Source organism: Canis aureus, chromosome 15 (assembly GCF_053574225.1).
Source record: "Canis aureus isolate CA01 chromosome 15, VMU_Caureus_v.1.0, whole genome shotgun sequence".
Classification (NCBI taxonomy): domain Eukaryota; kingdom Metazoa; phylum Chordata; class Mammalia; order Carnivora; family Canidae; genus Canis; species Canis aureus.
The window spans coordinates 51458375-51471940 of record NC_135625.1 but is presented as its reverse complement, the minus strand read 5'-3'; the positions used below and the strand labels follow the sequence as shown (position 1 = coordinate 51471940).

The 13566-nt window shown below is 59.2% G+C and overlaps 1 protein-coding gene across 4 annotated transcripts in view; it reads right to left on the bottom strand.

Annotated features, from left to right (window-relative positions):
- SMARCD3 (SWI/SNF related BAF chromatin remodeling complex subunit D3) overlaps window positions 1–13566 on the bottom strand; it is a 30181-nt gene that overhangs the window by 3317 nt on the left and 13298 nt on the right. For 2 of the 4 annotated variants that reach the window (XM_077849638.1, XM_077849639.1), the window contains exons 3-5: window positions 2795–3006; window positions 1033–1075; window positions 110–232 (exon numbers count right to left, since the gene is read on the bottom strand). In XM_077849638.1, coding sequence (XP_077705764.1) covers window positions 110–232; window positions 1033–1075; window positions 2795–3006 — 378 coding nt within the window. Of the gene's footprint in view, window positions 1–109; window positions 233–1032; window positions 1076–2794; window positions 3007–5983; window positions 6277–13566 lie in introns of those variants that run through there. The other 2 variants (XM_077849637.1, XM_077849640.1) reach the window with 2 other exon arrangements.

Sequence of the window (13566 nt, the reverse complement as noted above, 5' to 3'; positions counted from 1 at the left end):
GAATATAGTACAAGAGCAAACACTGTGTGCTCCCATTCCCGGGGCAGTCCCACTTTTCCATTCCTGGAACAGGGCCTAGAGACCTCTTCATGCCCCCAAATCAAGACACCTTCATTGGCCTCTTCAGAGCCTCCTGGATGTCCACCCGCTTCCGCATGATGGTTTGATCCAGTTTCCTCTCAAACGCCAGCAGGTCCATATAAGCCTGGGACTCGGGGACCAGCTCCCGGATCTGGAAGAGAAGGAGCAAGGCAGGGAACCTGGGGCTCAGCCAATCTTGTGGGTGGAATGTGCGCCTCATGCAGTCCCAGGGTACAAAAAGCATAGCGGGGAACTGGCCAGGTTCGGGGCATGGAACTCGGAGAGTGCAAATGGGGACTTCTCCCCAGGACTGCATATCCAGCAGAAAGGACCTCCACATGTGGGGATAAAAGCTACTTCTTCCTCTAAGGGTTTCTGTGCGTATTATCGCCACGGGAGGCCCTGGCAGCCACGGAGCCCAGGAACTGGGCTTCACCTCCTCATCTTGTCCTTTCCCTTGTCATACGGCCTCTGAACCTCCCTTGGGTGTCTGCAAAGTGGCTAGGACCCTGGAGTGCCTGAGACCGAGGATGTCGCTGCTTGCCTCTACCCTGGCATCCTACTTTGTCACTCCACCTACCTTCTCAGCTGCAGTACCCCCCACCCCAACATCTAGCTCAGCCTGGCTTCACTTATGACATCCAGGCCTTCTGGCCGGCTTCAGTTCCCCTGCCAGTCTTGGGTCCCCTGGAGCTCAGTCCACTGCACCCGGGCGCAAGACCCTACCTCTTATGGCTCCTTCGCTCCTTCCCTCTGCCCTACTCCCTCCCTCTGGCCAGGGAGCCCCACTTCTTAATTAGCTTTTTAAACAAAAAGTGAAAGTGGCTGTGACACTGAAGCTCTGCTACTGAGGGGGGAGGGGAAGCGGCCCAGGGTGGTGGGGTAGAGGGGGAGGAGGCAGAGCAGCAAAGGGTGGGGGGTGGGCTGGGGGCTGCTGTGAAAGGCACTCACCCTTTGAGGGAGGATTTTGTCAGCCATCTTCCTCCTCTTGGCACTGTACATTTTTTAAAGAAAAAACCAGGTTACCATGGCGACAGATCTGGGAGTAACGAGGCCACCTGCTAAATTATCCCGACATCTCCACCCGCCTGGCTGGGGTTCCCACAGCCCGCTTGTCTGCCCGCCCAAGGGGCAACGGCAGTGGTGTCTGGCATGGCGCTATGTCCTCTTGTGGGGAGCAGATGTGGCCCCATCCTTTATTTAGTCTGGGAGCCCCTTTCTACCCCACCACACCCTCAGGCCAGAGAAATTTAGACTTAGAAGGGGTGAGGGGGGTGGGGGAGCTGCAAAAGTGTTTGAGAAAAGCTAGGGAGAGGGAGGACAGAGGGGAGGGAGGAGGGATTCTGAGGACTTTCCCTTTCTGTTAAGCAGGGGTGTACAGCCTGAGGTGGCCTGAGCTCAGCGGGAAGCAGAGCCAACAACCTCTCCCATCCCTGGAGCAGGAGGTGATGGGTGAAGCTGGTGAGGACTTGCACCCCTGGCAACCCGGGCTTGGAAGAGGATGCTGACAGGCTATGGGATCACCTGCCAACAGGGTCCAGAAACACACCCGTAGGGATCCAGAGAGAGGGATGTCCTGCAGGGTGTGACTGCAGACTGGACTTGAGGTGGCAGCTGGGACTTGAACTCTTCTTGATCTGCTAGCTGCTTCTGATTCCCAAAAGCACCCCAGAAAATCCTTGGCCAGTTGAGATTAGCACCCAGCCTGGGGCATGGCTCTGTACCATCCCTGTGTGGTGGTAACCACTGCCCCCTCCTGTCCAAAAGCCTATTCTAAGGCTAGGTAAGCATCTTTCTTGAAAGGTCTGATTTGTTTTGAAGAAATTATCTGTGTGAAACTCTCCATCTATACAAGACAAATCAGGAACATGTTTACTGTATAAAAAGATGATTCACTTTGCAAAAGAATTCATCATGGGATTCCTATAAATGGTGAATTTTCCTTGATGTGTAAAAAATATTTAATAATGAGGTAAAATCCATATTACTCCTTTTATAGGACTCCATCTGGTGTGCAAAGGGAAGCATGTGTGTTTGGTTAAATAGTGAAACCCAGAGGGGCATCTCTCTTGCCAGACACCAGCAGGGGCTTTTGGGGTGCCACCAGCTGGCTCAGACAGGGAAATGGGCTGGCCCCTGGTGGCTCCTGGGGGCAGACCTGGTCCAGAAGACAGATTAGGGCAGCTCTTTAACCTCTGAGTGCCTAAGAACTACCTGAGAGCAGGACCGTTATGGAGACCACCCACCCACAGGGCACATCCCCAGACTCCACCCCCCTGGCCAGAGAGTCAGATTTAGACTATCTCGAGTGGGGCTTTTAAACAGTCAAGCCAGGGGACTGGGGACGGTGCACTGGACAGCCACACTTTGAGAAACACAATCCCTGAAGCTCAGCCCTCGGCCCTCCTGCCAGCCCCACCCCCACCCCCACCCCAAAGACGGAAGCATCTCCCAGAACCTGGGGACGAGGGGTGGAGAGAAGGAGCGAGCAGGTGACAAGGAGAAGGGCGCGACGGCCGCAGCCTCAGTCTCTACGGTGGGCACACAAAGGAACCGGACCAGTGCCCCCTCGGCCCACCTCCCCAGAGGGCATCCCACCCAGGACGGCTCGTTCCCGGCCGATCCTCCCTCCCTGCTCCTTCTAGGCTCGCTGCTCAGCCACCCCGTCCCTGGGGTCGCGTGGCCCGCCCCCTCCGCGCTGGGCCCCACTCACCTGCGGCTCCGCGCGGGGGCGGTGGGCACCGGCTGGCCCTGGCTCTGGGCCTGGCTCTGGCCGGGCGGGGGCGCTGCTCGCTTGCGGGCGGGCTCCATGCCCGCGGGGGCCAGGCCGGGTCGCACGGCGGGGCTGCCCATGTACGGGGAGCCCGGGGGGCCCATGGGCGCCCCCTGGTGGGGCATCCGGGCTCCAGACGGCATCCCGGGGCGCTGGGGGGCGGGGAGGGGGGGCGAGGGGCGGAGGTGAGGCAGAAACAGGCGCCCGCCGGTCAGCTCAGGGCCCCGGTTCCGGGCGCGCAGAGCCGCGTGTCTCCCACCCCGCGCCCCCCCCCGCCCCCCCCGGCCGGTGACCCTGATGCCGCCCGCGTGAGCGAGGGGTGGGAGGGGCAGGGGCGCCGCCACCGCGCGGCTGGGCGGAGGGGGCTCTGCGTCTCGCCGCAGGAAGCTAACTGAAGCCAGGCAACTGCACTGGGCACTGCCAGCCTCGGATTTGCGGAAGGTACCGCGAAAATGAATATTAATGGCGCCTTTCAACCTTTTCAAAGGATGTTCACAACCACATTCTCCTCTGCAAGACGGACCGGACGGAGGGGGTCCTTCCAACCCCACTTGACAGATGAGGGAACCGCAGCTCAAGGAGAAAAGCGACCTAGCCAAGGTCACCCCGCTCCTCCTGGCCAAGGTGGCATGGAACTGCCGGTTCCCCGGGTGTGGGGGCTCTCTGGTCTCTGCAGCTTCATCTGGCTTAGAGGCCCTGCTCTCTGCTAGAGGACTTCTGTCCCTCTTTCCACTCCTCACCTCTCTGTCCACTTCCTGGGCCGTCCTGCTGGGCACTTGCCCTCCCCACTAAACCCATCCTTCTCTCTGGGCCCCTGCTTTCCACCCTTCAGTCTCAACCCACACCCCCCTCAGCTGATTCCAAGTCACCACACCCAGGGGCACCCCCCCCCCCCATAATTTACTCCCAAGGTGAAGGCTGGAGGCCACAGGAGCCAGTGAGGTCACACCCCACCAGGAGTCCCTGACAGGATGGGAGGCAGCTGGGCTGGAGGTGGGCTGCCCAGAGGGCTTGCAGAGCTCAAAGGCTGCGAGTGAGTGAGCGAGTGAGTGGCATTTCCTCTTCCATCCATCTCTCCCTTCCTGTCCGCCTGCATTGCCAGAGATGGTTCCATCCTACAGAACTCTTCCACTTCCCACCCCGCCCCAGTGAGGTAGGAAGCCAGGGCTCTGAGGGGGACATGGAGAGCAAGAGGAGGCAGGTGTATTCCCTTGCCACCTCAGATGGGATGGAGATGAAATGCAAATTCACTAAGTGTTTCACAGACTTTGAAAACCCCACTTGTCCAGATTCCAGAAGAGGAATCCGGGAAGGCCCAAGGGGCTGAAAAGTGGAGGGTGGGTGTGATGGGGACAAAGAGAGCAGGAAGATTCGGGAACAAGGGATGCAGCCCCTGTGCCCTGCCACCTTTTAAACACTACCTGCTTTGCCCTCAGGCACAAGGAGGAGCCCTGAGCCTGAGCCCGGTGAATTCCTTCTAAATGCCAACTCTCCCTCCTGTCCCTCTGGCCCTGCACTTTGTCTAACCCTAACTCCCAGCCAGCCAGCTGTCTCTGTCTATCTCTCCCACAGTGAAAACTGCCCATCCGTGTGTCTGCCTCCCCCACCGCACCTGACCCTATCACTCATATCTCCAGAGTGGTGGCCCAGAATGGAGCCTAGGCCCAGGCCCACCAGCACAGATGGGGTACTGGGAGTGGAGTGGTGGGACTCACAGCCACCCAAGAACTGAAGCTGTAAGTTGGCAAAAAAAAAAAAAAAAAAAAAAAAAACAGAAAAAACCCCACCACCAACAAAAAACCAAAACCCAAACACCACCAAAAAACCCCCACACATATAGCCCCCTCTCTCTCCTAGATGGGCCTTTTTAAAGGGACTTCACCAGCAGCATGGTTAGGACCGGCAACTTGGCTGACCGACATGGTCCTCCCTGGGAAGTTGCCTCAGAGATCTCTGGGACAGGAGAACAGGCTGCCCCAGGGAAGCCCCTTTACCCAATCAGCTGCTCTCCCATTCCTCAAGGCCAGTGATAACTTGCTGATCTGCTGAAGAGACCCCGAGAGAGAAGCTTCCAGAGCCCCCAGAGAGCTGTGCCAACCAAGGGGACTACCCCAAAGAAGGGCCAAGATTCTAGGGACTTTGGTTTCCCTCATTGAGAACGTGCCTTCTTTGGGGTCACAACCAAATTTGGCCATAGTCAACTTGACTGCCTCCTCTGCACCCAGCTCCAACCCCAGTGGCCATTCCAAGCCCAACAATCTCTGCCTCTCCCATTCCGCTGCCTTCCACATCTCTACCAGCCTGGCTCCTGCTGCCTCAGCCTGAGGTCCCATCCCCTCAGGTCACCCTGGGCTCCCTTGGGCTCCCTGTGTGCCTTCCAAGTCCGCTCCTGGCAGGAAGGTGCCGCCCTGCCCCTTCGGTCTCCAGGCCTTACATCCCTGACTCCAGCCCTTCCTTCACACCTTTGAGGATTTAAAGACATCGGCTTCTGGGGGCTGAGTCTGCCAAGGGGATCTTCAGACCCCTTCACTTGGGGTCTGTCCCTGGAGAGGGTCTTTCTCTGACCCGGATGGCAGAAGCCATCAGCAAAGCCCCAGAGCCCTCCTGCCAGGATGCAGAGGTTGTTGGGGCAGAGAGCTTCCCGCTCACAGTGCCTCCAGGGTCACCTGCTCCTTCCTCTTGCTCAGAGAGACACAATCAGAGAGACACTGTCCCAGTGGATGAGCAGACAACCCAGCCCACCCGCTGCCGTGTCCCCTGCCCCCACCCCCAGGGCAGGGGAACACCTGGGCCCACGAGGAAAAGAATAGAAGACAACACGTCTAGTACAGGGGGGAACCCCCCCACACTTGGGGCGGCAGTCCCCAAGTCCCACCCCCAGCCCCTGACAAGAACCCATGCAAAGCTTCCGTCCCCGCCCGGGGCACCCATCCCCGGCCCGCCGCCTGCCGCCTGACGACGTGTTCGAGTGCCAGGGCGCCGGCACAGTGCTGGGGCTGGGCCGCGGGCCGCGGCGCCCCTGCCGGAGGGGTGGGAGAGCGGGAGCCCCCTCCCGGCCCCTCCCGATCATCCCTCCATTCAGCCCGAGCCAGCTCGCTCACCCTCCCCCGCTAACTTTCCCCCACTCACCACCCCATGGACCAGAAACTCAAAAAGTTTGCTTTTCGTGGCTTTGCGCGCCCCTCCGGCAACTTCGTCCGCGGCCATCGGGGTGGGCTCAGCGGCTCCTCTCACTCTCTCTCTCTCTCTCTCTTCCTCTTTCTTTCCCTTTTCTGCCTTTTTTTTTCCTCCAACTCTCCCCTCTGAGTCCTGCTGGGCTCTCTCACACTTCTACTCGAGCGGAGTGGGGAGGGGGCCCCTTCAGGGCTGCCCTGACGGCCCACGGCCCACGCCGCCGCCGCCCGCCCGCCGCCGCCGCCGCCGCCGCCGCGGCTGCCGCATTCCTGTACTGATAAGACAGAAATAGTCCGGCGGCCCGGGGTCTGCCTGTTGACTCGGCGGGGCCCGAAACGCCTGCCTTGCAGCCCTCGCTGTCCAAACAGCGCAGATAAGCGGCGAGGCACGCCGGCGAGCCCGGCTCCGGGGCGCTGGGCAGCGGCACTGCAGCCCGAGGCCGCCCGAGGGCCGCGGGGAGGCGGCGCGGGGAGGGGACGCGAGGGGAGGCGGCGGGGGGCTCGTCGGCCACCCGGGCTCTCGCCACAAATAGTTTCTCGGTTAGGGAATTCGCCGGCAGGGCCAGGCAGGGAACAGGCAGTTCCAACTGTCCCCCAAGTGGGCTCCTGCTGCATTTCTGAGGCCCTTTCCCCAGAGACCTGGCAGGCCAAGTAGGGAAACATTCTCTGGAAGGAAGGAATCCGGGGGGGGGGGGGGGGGTTGGGGGGGTTGGGGGGAGGCCTTCCTCCTGCACCAGGCCGACAGCGGTGGGTGTGCCCGGGGAGGCGCTGTCCCCTCGCGTCCACAGATGTGTGCGCCCTTGTCTCGCCCGCCGTGTGTGTCTGCACCCTGGTGTGGGCATGGCTCGGTGGCTGTGGGTGTGGATGTTTATGTGCGTGCACAGACAAATGCCTTCTCTGTGTGCCTCCCTCCACGAGAGCCTCGGGTGCGTGCGCGCGCTTGCGGGTGCGTGTGTGGCAGGACACGGCCTGTGTCTTCCAGCTCCGTGTGAGTCTATTTCTGGGTATGTGAGTCTTTGTTTGTCTCTATGTGAGAAAGTGAGGGCAAGAGGGGAAGTATTTCGGAAAGGGGAGGTGGATCGGACTCATGAGAACAGGAAGAGCAGCGAATGTGAGGGAAGGCGAGGAGCTGGGGTGGGTGCTTGGGTGGATGGATGGAGAGAATGGGGCATGAGGTGGGGGGTGGGGGGACCCAGAGGTGATGGGGCTGCTGGGAATAGGGGAGGGCGGGCCGCAAGACCCCCAGAGAAAGCAGGGGTAAGTGTGGGATTGGCTGAGGGAGCCCCAGAAGAGGCAGTGTTCAGAGAGCTGGCAGTCCCTGGGGTGAAGGAGGGACAAATCCTGAGATCCCCAGCCTGGGAACCATAGCACCACCCAGGCCCCCAATGGCCACACCCCTCTCTCCTCCTTCTGGAGGAAGAGCCCCAAGGCTTTGGGACCACAGTGGGTCAAGTTTGTGTGCTTCCTGGGGCTGCCCTGCCAGAATCCAGGTGAGGTGGGGCAATGCCTGGGGGAATTTGTTGGAAAAGTTATTTGAAGTTATACCCTAAAGACCCAGAATTACACTGAGGGGTGGGGGGGAGGTGTCCTGAACCTCAAACCCTTCAGAATGCCCTCAGAGGTCAGACAAAACCCAGGGAATGTTCTGCCTACAGTCCTTTTGCCTGCAGCCTGGTTTCCTTGGGCTCTACTTGTGCTCCTGGCTGTCACGGTCAGTTGGGTGCCCACTGTCAACCCTCTGAAAGGCCAGAGTGGCCCATGACAACCCTCCTTTTCTGGGGGCTTAGCCAGGAACCCAGAGGTCCTCTTCCTACCAAATCTCTACCCAGCTTCCCCTAGACTCAACCATGCAGAAACTGGGTCCTGCCAAGGTGGGAATGGCTGGGTAGTTGCCATAGGCCAGCAAGGTGGCTACTGGTGACCTGTGGAGGTAATCTCTCCAGTCTGCCCACTAACTTCCAAAACCCTTCACTTATCCCCATGTCTAAGCCTCTACTCCCATGATTCTTTTGCCTGGAATCCTTCCACTGCTTATCTGCCTGTCTTTTAAAGCCTAATGTGGGCCCCACCTCCTCCAGGAAGCCTGCTCCAGTTCCACTCCTGTGCACCAACCTTTCTCTTCTTTGAATACCCATTGCCATCTATGCTATGCCACAAATTGGCACTTGGCTGACCAGTGTCTGAGATGTTAGGTTTGGTTTTCCAAATGTGGCCCCCCTGACATCAGGGACTGGTCTTTAAGTACCACTCTCCTCCCCACTCCACCCCACGCTGGGACACGGGAACTTATGATCAAATAAATGCCTGCTCACACTTGCAACCACCCGAAAAGCTCAGTAGGCCGGTGGATGGAGCTCATACTCTGCCACTTACCTGAAGGTGTGAGTCGCCATGGGCACCCCTACGCACTGTGGGTGCTTCTAGCATGGACCCATGAAACCACAGACCTTAGAGGCTCTGGAGAGACTCGGGCTGGGGCAGACATTTTTAGGCCTTGTGTAAAGCTCAGAGCTCTCAACTCTCCAAGAGGTCTTTGGGGTAAAGAAGACAGCAAAGGAGGTGGATGGGCACCCCAGCTTGGGCAGCTAAGTTTCAGGGAGGATCACGAAGGAAAGCGGGGATACCCAGCATTTGGGAGGGGACGGGGCTTGGTGGTGGAGGAGATGGCAGGAGGTAGTTAGACCAAAGGCTCTGGCGATACCCAAGGAGCTGGTGAGCATCACTCAAGACCATAGCTAACTCCCTCCTGGGCCACCCCAGCATCAGGGTCTCCCCCGACATCCCCCAGCCCCTTCTCTGGGAGACATCCCTCTGCCAGCAGAGACAACAGATATATAATGCATTCATGCCCCTCAGGCACACAGGGATGCAGACTCCAGAGGGACAAGGAGCCACCAGGATTTGCACACACAGGCACCTCTCCACCATCTCCATATCACACTCACAAGGTGCAACTGACGAGGCACCAGCCAGTAGGCACATCTGCGTGCTGCTTTTACAGGGGCAACCCTGGATGTGCAGACCCGGGGGAGCCCTCAGACCAGAGAGCAGAGGCGCAGGTGTGGGTGCACCGGGCCAGGACTCCCACCTCACAAAGGCCAGCATCCCCAAAGGCTCAGCCCCAGAAGAGCGGCTGGGCAGTGTCACCGCCACAGGTTCCGGCCCAGGGCAGGGTGGAGGCCCAGGGAGAGCCCCGTTTCCAGCCGCCGGGGGGGCCTTCCTCCCAGCCCAACTGGGCTCTTGGTCTCAGCGGCCGGCGGCCCAGGCCGTGCTCCGGGCAGACCGCGCGCGTGTCCGGGCAGAGGGCGGCCGCCCTGCGGCTCGGAGCCGGAGTCCCCCCTGCCGTCCCCCCATCGCTCCTTCCCTCCGAAGCACCACCAGCACCAAATGGCAAAGCGCCTCTCCCCGCTCAGGGAGAGATGCGCCGCGGCCGGCGGGACGGGCTCGGCGGCCCCCCCACCCCCCGCCACCGCCGCGCGGGAGCTCAGGGCGGCCGGGCGCGGGGGGCACGTCCCGGGCCGCGGCCGCCCTTCCTCGCCCTCGCCCGCCGGGGGCCCGGGCAGCGGCTGGAGCCGGACGGGAGCCGGCCCGGGCATGCGCACTGCGGCCTCCCTCCCGGTGAAGGTCAGCCCAGGGCCTAGCTGCAGGACTCGGTGGCGGCGGGGGAGGCGGAGGAGGGAGGAGGGATGCAGCGGAGAGACTTAACTCCTTCCCTGCGGGAAGACGGCCATGGAGGCTGAGGCCCGAGCCCGCCTTCCCCCCTCCCCGCCTTCAGCGAGGTCCTGTTGCGGGGACCCAGCTCTGGGGTTGGGGGGAAGGGGGGAGGGGAGGGGGGTAGAGAGCATGGAAGAAGGAGGCCAGGAGGAGAGGAGGGAAGCCGGGAAGGGGAGAGGGAGGACGCGAGGGAGGAACAAAGGAAGCCAGACTCAGGGGAGAGACCTCTTTCCGCTGCCCCCCTTTCCGTCTAGCCCGGGCAGTAAAGCTTTCCTTAGCGAAATGAAATCACCCTCATCGACTGGGGCGTCAGCGGGTGTGTTTGTGAGAGAGACAGAGAGACAAGAGAGGCAGAGCCGGTGAGACCACCTGGAGCTCTCAGGCTGAGCACCTCTGATTTCTTCCTTAAAGCCCATCGCTAAGTGCAGCCCCCAACTTCTCCTTTGGTCACCAAACCCCCGGGGCAAGCCAGGGGTCCAGAGGCAGCTCTGACCCAGTCCATCTGCCTGGCCTAAACCCCAGGTCCCAGGGAACCCCAGCTAGACCTTGGGGCCAAGCCTGGTCCCCAGAGATGGATGGAAGAGAGTGTGCACCTTAACCCTCCCACCTCTGGTGAGGGGCTACCTCCAGCCAGCAGACAGGACATCAGGGCATAGTCCTCTTCCTCCTCCTGGCTCCCCCCACTACCCCTCCCAGGCCAAAGCAGCGAGGGGTCCCTCCCTCTTTGTGAGAGAATGTTTCTGTGCCTGGACACCCTCTGCTACTAGCAAGGGGGCCGTCTGTCTCTTTGTGTGACTTTGCCTTTCTGTGTCAGTTTTGCAAACACACACAAGAAAGACAAATATGAGAGAAAGAAGTGAAACACCGAGATAAACCAGGACACCAAAATAATTGTGTGACCTTGGGCAAGTGGCTGTATCTCCCTGGCCCCCAGCTTTCTTAGGCATAAAAGGAGGGGTGTAGCCAGATGATTCCTAGGGCCTTCCTGCCCTGAAATCCAAGGATTCCAGAAGACAGGAACCAAGGCAGACACGGAAGGAGAGGGAGACAGAGACCTAGGGAAATAGGCCCACACCATTGAAGGGGTGTTGCTAACCCAAGGTGAAGGCTGTTCCCTGTCACTTACACTCCAGGTGAGCCTTCATCACTGTACAGTCGGCCTCCTGGAGGCAGGGTAAGGCCTCGCCCGGGGGTCCCCAGCATCCTGCTCAGCAAGCAGGTGTATGATAAAGATTAGTGGAATGAGTTAATCCTTCCTCTCCTGTTCTGTGTGGGTTTCTTCAGTCTGATGGGGGTGCTCTGTATCCTCTCCCTGGCCCCTCACCTACACCTCACATACACTGGTAAGAGGCATGAAGAACTGGCTCACTGGGGGCCTAAGAACCCCCCCAGCCCAGAGGGGCAGCACATTTTGGATTTGTAGCAGCATTGCACTCTCCCCTCATGCCGCCATCAATGAGATGGCCTCCCAAAGCCATCCACACCCAAGAGCTTACAGCATTGAGCAAAAAGGAGCCACACTGGCCGGCTTCCCATTTTGGCCAGGATGGGGGTGGTCTGTGGGAGGTATTTATATGGGATCCCGAGGTGTGCTCTAAATGCCCCAGCTCCTGTCCTACAGCCTAGGGAGTGGGCCACAGGCACAGCTCTGCCAGGTGCAGTGGCAGGGAGAGAGCCCACAGAACCATCCTTGCTCCCCACCCATCTCCCTCTGGACCGACACCGCCTGTCTACCTAGATTCAGGGGCGAAAACAAGGGATCCGTGGTTTCAGGACTCACAGGCTGTCAAGACTCCAAGGAACAGCAAGCCTCTCCTGCTCACCACCTACCTTCCTCCTAGGTGCCCAACCCCAGGGGCTGGGAAACCCACGTACCCCACAATGCCCTCTATCTGGCTGAAGCCATCACTCCTGCCTTGTACCCTCACTCACTTGCTTGTACCCCAAGGTTCCCAGGCCCTGGTCTGCCTTTTCTTGGCAGAAAAGAGCCCCATCCCAGCACCTCTGATTCCTCTCTTCTCTCCCATAGCTCAGTGCTCCCTCATGACCAGTGTCAGGACAGTCTCCTGGTAGCTTAATGTCCTCCCCCTCATCCTGGGAGGCTCCTGAGGCCTCAGCCACTACTCTGACCAGGTGGTCAGAGGGATTTCTGCTGACCACTGTATTCTGAGGTCTGGGATGTCACCTGAGTCAAGAAAAATGAGCCAAAGGAAAAATTTGTGTACATTTCCTTGAAGAATGTTTCGGGGAAATTAAACCAAATGTCAGCTGGCAGTGGGATGTACAGATAAAACATGTATGGAAGCATCACATGGACCTGGTCTACCAGATATCTTTGGTTCCATTTGGAGTCAAGGGTGGGCCCTGCCCACAGGGTGAAGGCACCATCACACTGCATGGATGGGGGAGAGAGAGCCCTGCCCCTCCCCTCCTAACACGACACTCCATCTCTCTCCATGGTCTGTCTTGAGTGCACCTGCCTTCCTGTCATTGTGTAATCTCCCCTGATTGTGTCAGGCCCCACAGAAGGCCCTGGACTCCCCTCTGCTTCATCTTCAGCTTCCTAAGGCTCTGTGAGGCCTCTCCTCCTCTCCCAGCTCCCAACCTGAGCCCTGCTACTGTGTGGTCTGTCAAAAATAAAATTTCCAATATGCTTGGCCACTTCTGTGAACATCCTTTTTGCCTTCTTGTGAGAGAAGCCCTCCAGAAACCACCACTAATGGTGGCAGTATTTTTCTGAGAGCAATCCTGCCACAGGCCTCGAGGTGGGGTAAGGACCCTCTCTGCCCCTTGCTGCTGCTTCCAGAGCCCTGGCTCTGCACTTTAGCCCCACATCCGGTGCCCATTTCTTGAGGGTTCTAGACCCTGGCTCACTGTCACTCCCTGATACTCGAGGACACTCACTGACGCCTGTCCTCTTCTTGCTGCCACTGGGTGACCATAGGTCTGGACTCAGAGGGTCTAACTTAGCCTAAAGACTCCATCTGTGTGTGGAGGACTGTAGATTTCCTGGGGGAACAGGGCAAAAAATGTGTGGGCTTGCCAGGAGATGGTCTTTGAGCTGGTCTATGATCAAGGATTTCACAGTCAGGGCTGGGCTCAGCCTCTCTGGTGTCCCCACACAATGCCCTATTTACTCTTTTCTTCTGGGTTCAAAGACCTGTAGTGATGGCCAAGAGGCCTAATGAAGATTCACCAGGGGGCAGGCAGTAGGGAGAAGATAGAGGAGGATGGTCTCAGGACCTGCTTGGTGCCTAGCCCCTGATTCCACAATCCTTTGTAAATAAGGCCAGCAGGTGCCCACCACCCCATAATGAACCCCCTCCAGGTAGCTCCTCTCAGGTAGCCCTGACCCCCTGCCCTTGCTCCCAGATTGGGGCTTTTGGTTTGGCCATGGCAACCTAGTCTGTCTTGGGACAGGGCTGTGACAATGAGGCCTTCCTGGCCTACCCATTACTCTAGTCTTCTGGGGTCCCATCCTCCCCCAGGCCCTGAACCCACTGCCCTGGGTGGGGTCTCTGCAGGCACCACAGTGGGATGACTCTGAGCTTAGACTTCAGAACAGGACTTCCCAGCCTTAGAGCCTCTGACCTTTTAGGTTGGATAATTCTTTATTTGTGGGGGCTGTCTTACATATCGTTTGATGTCGGTAGCATCCCTGGCCTCTATCCAGAAAATTCTACCAGCATGCCCCTCACACCTCCCCTTGCGGTGTGACAAACAAAAATATCTCCCAACACTGTCCTTTGTCCCTGGAGGGTGCACTTGCCCTGGGTGGAGAACCACAGGTCTAGAGTCTGATGGTCCTGGGTTCACGCTTAGCTC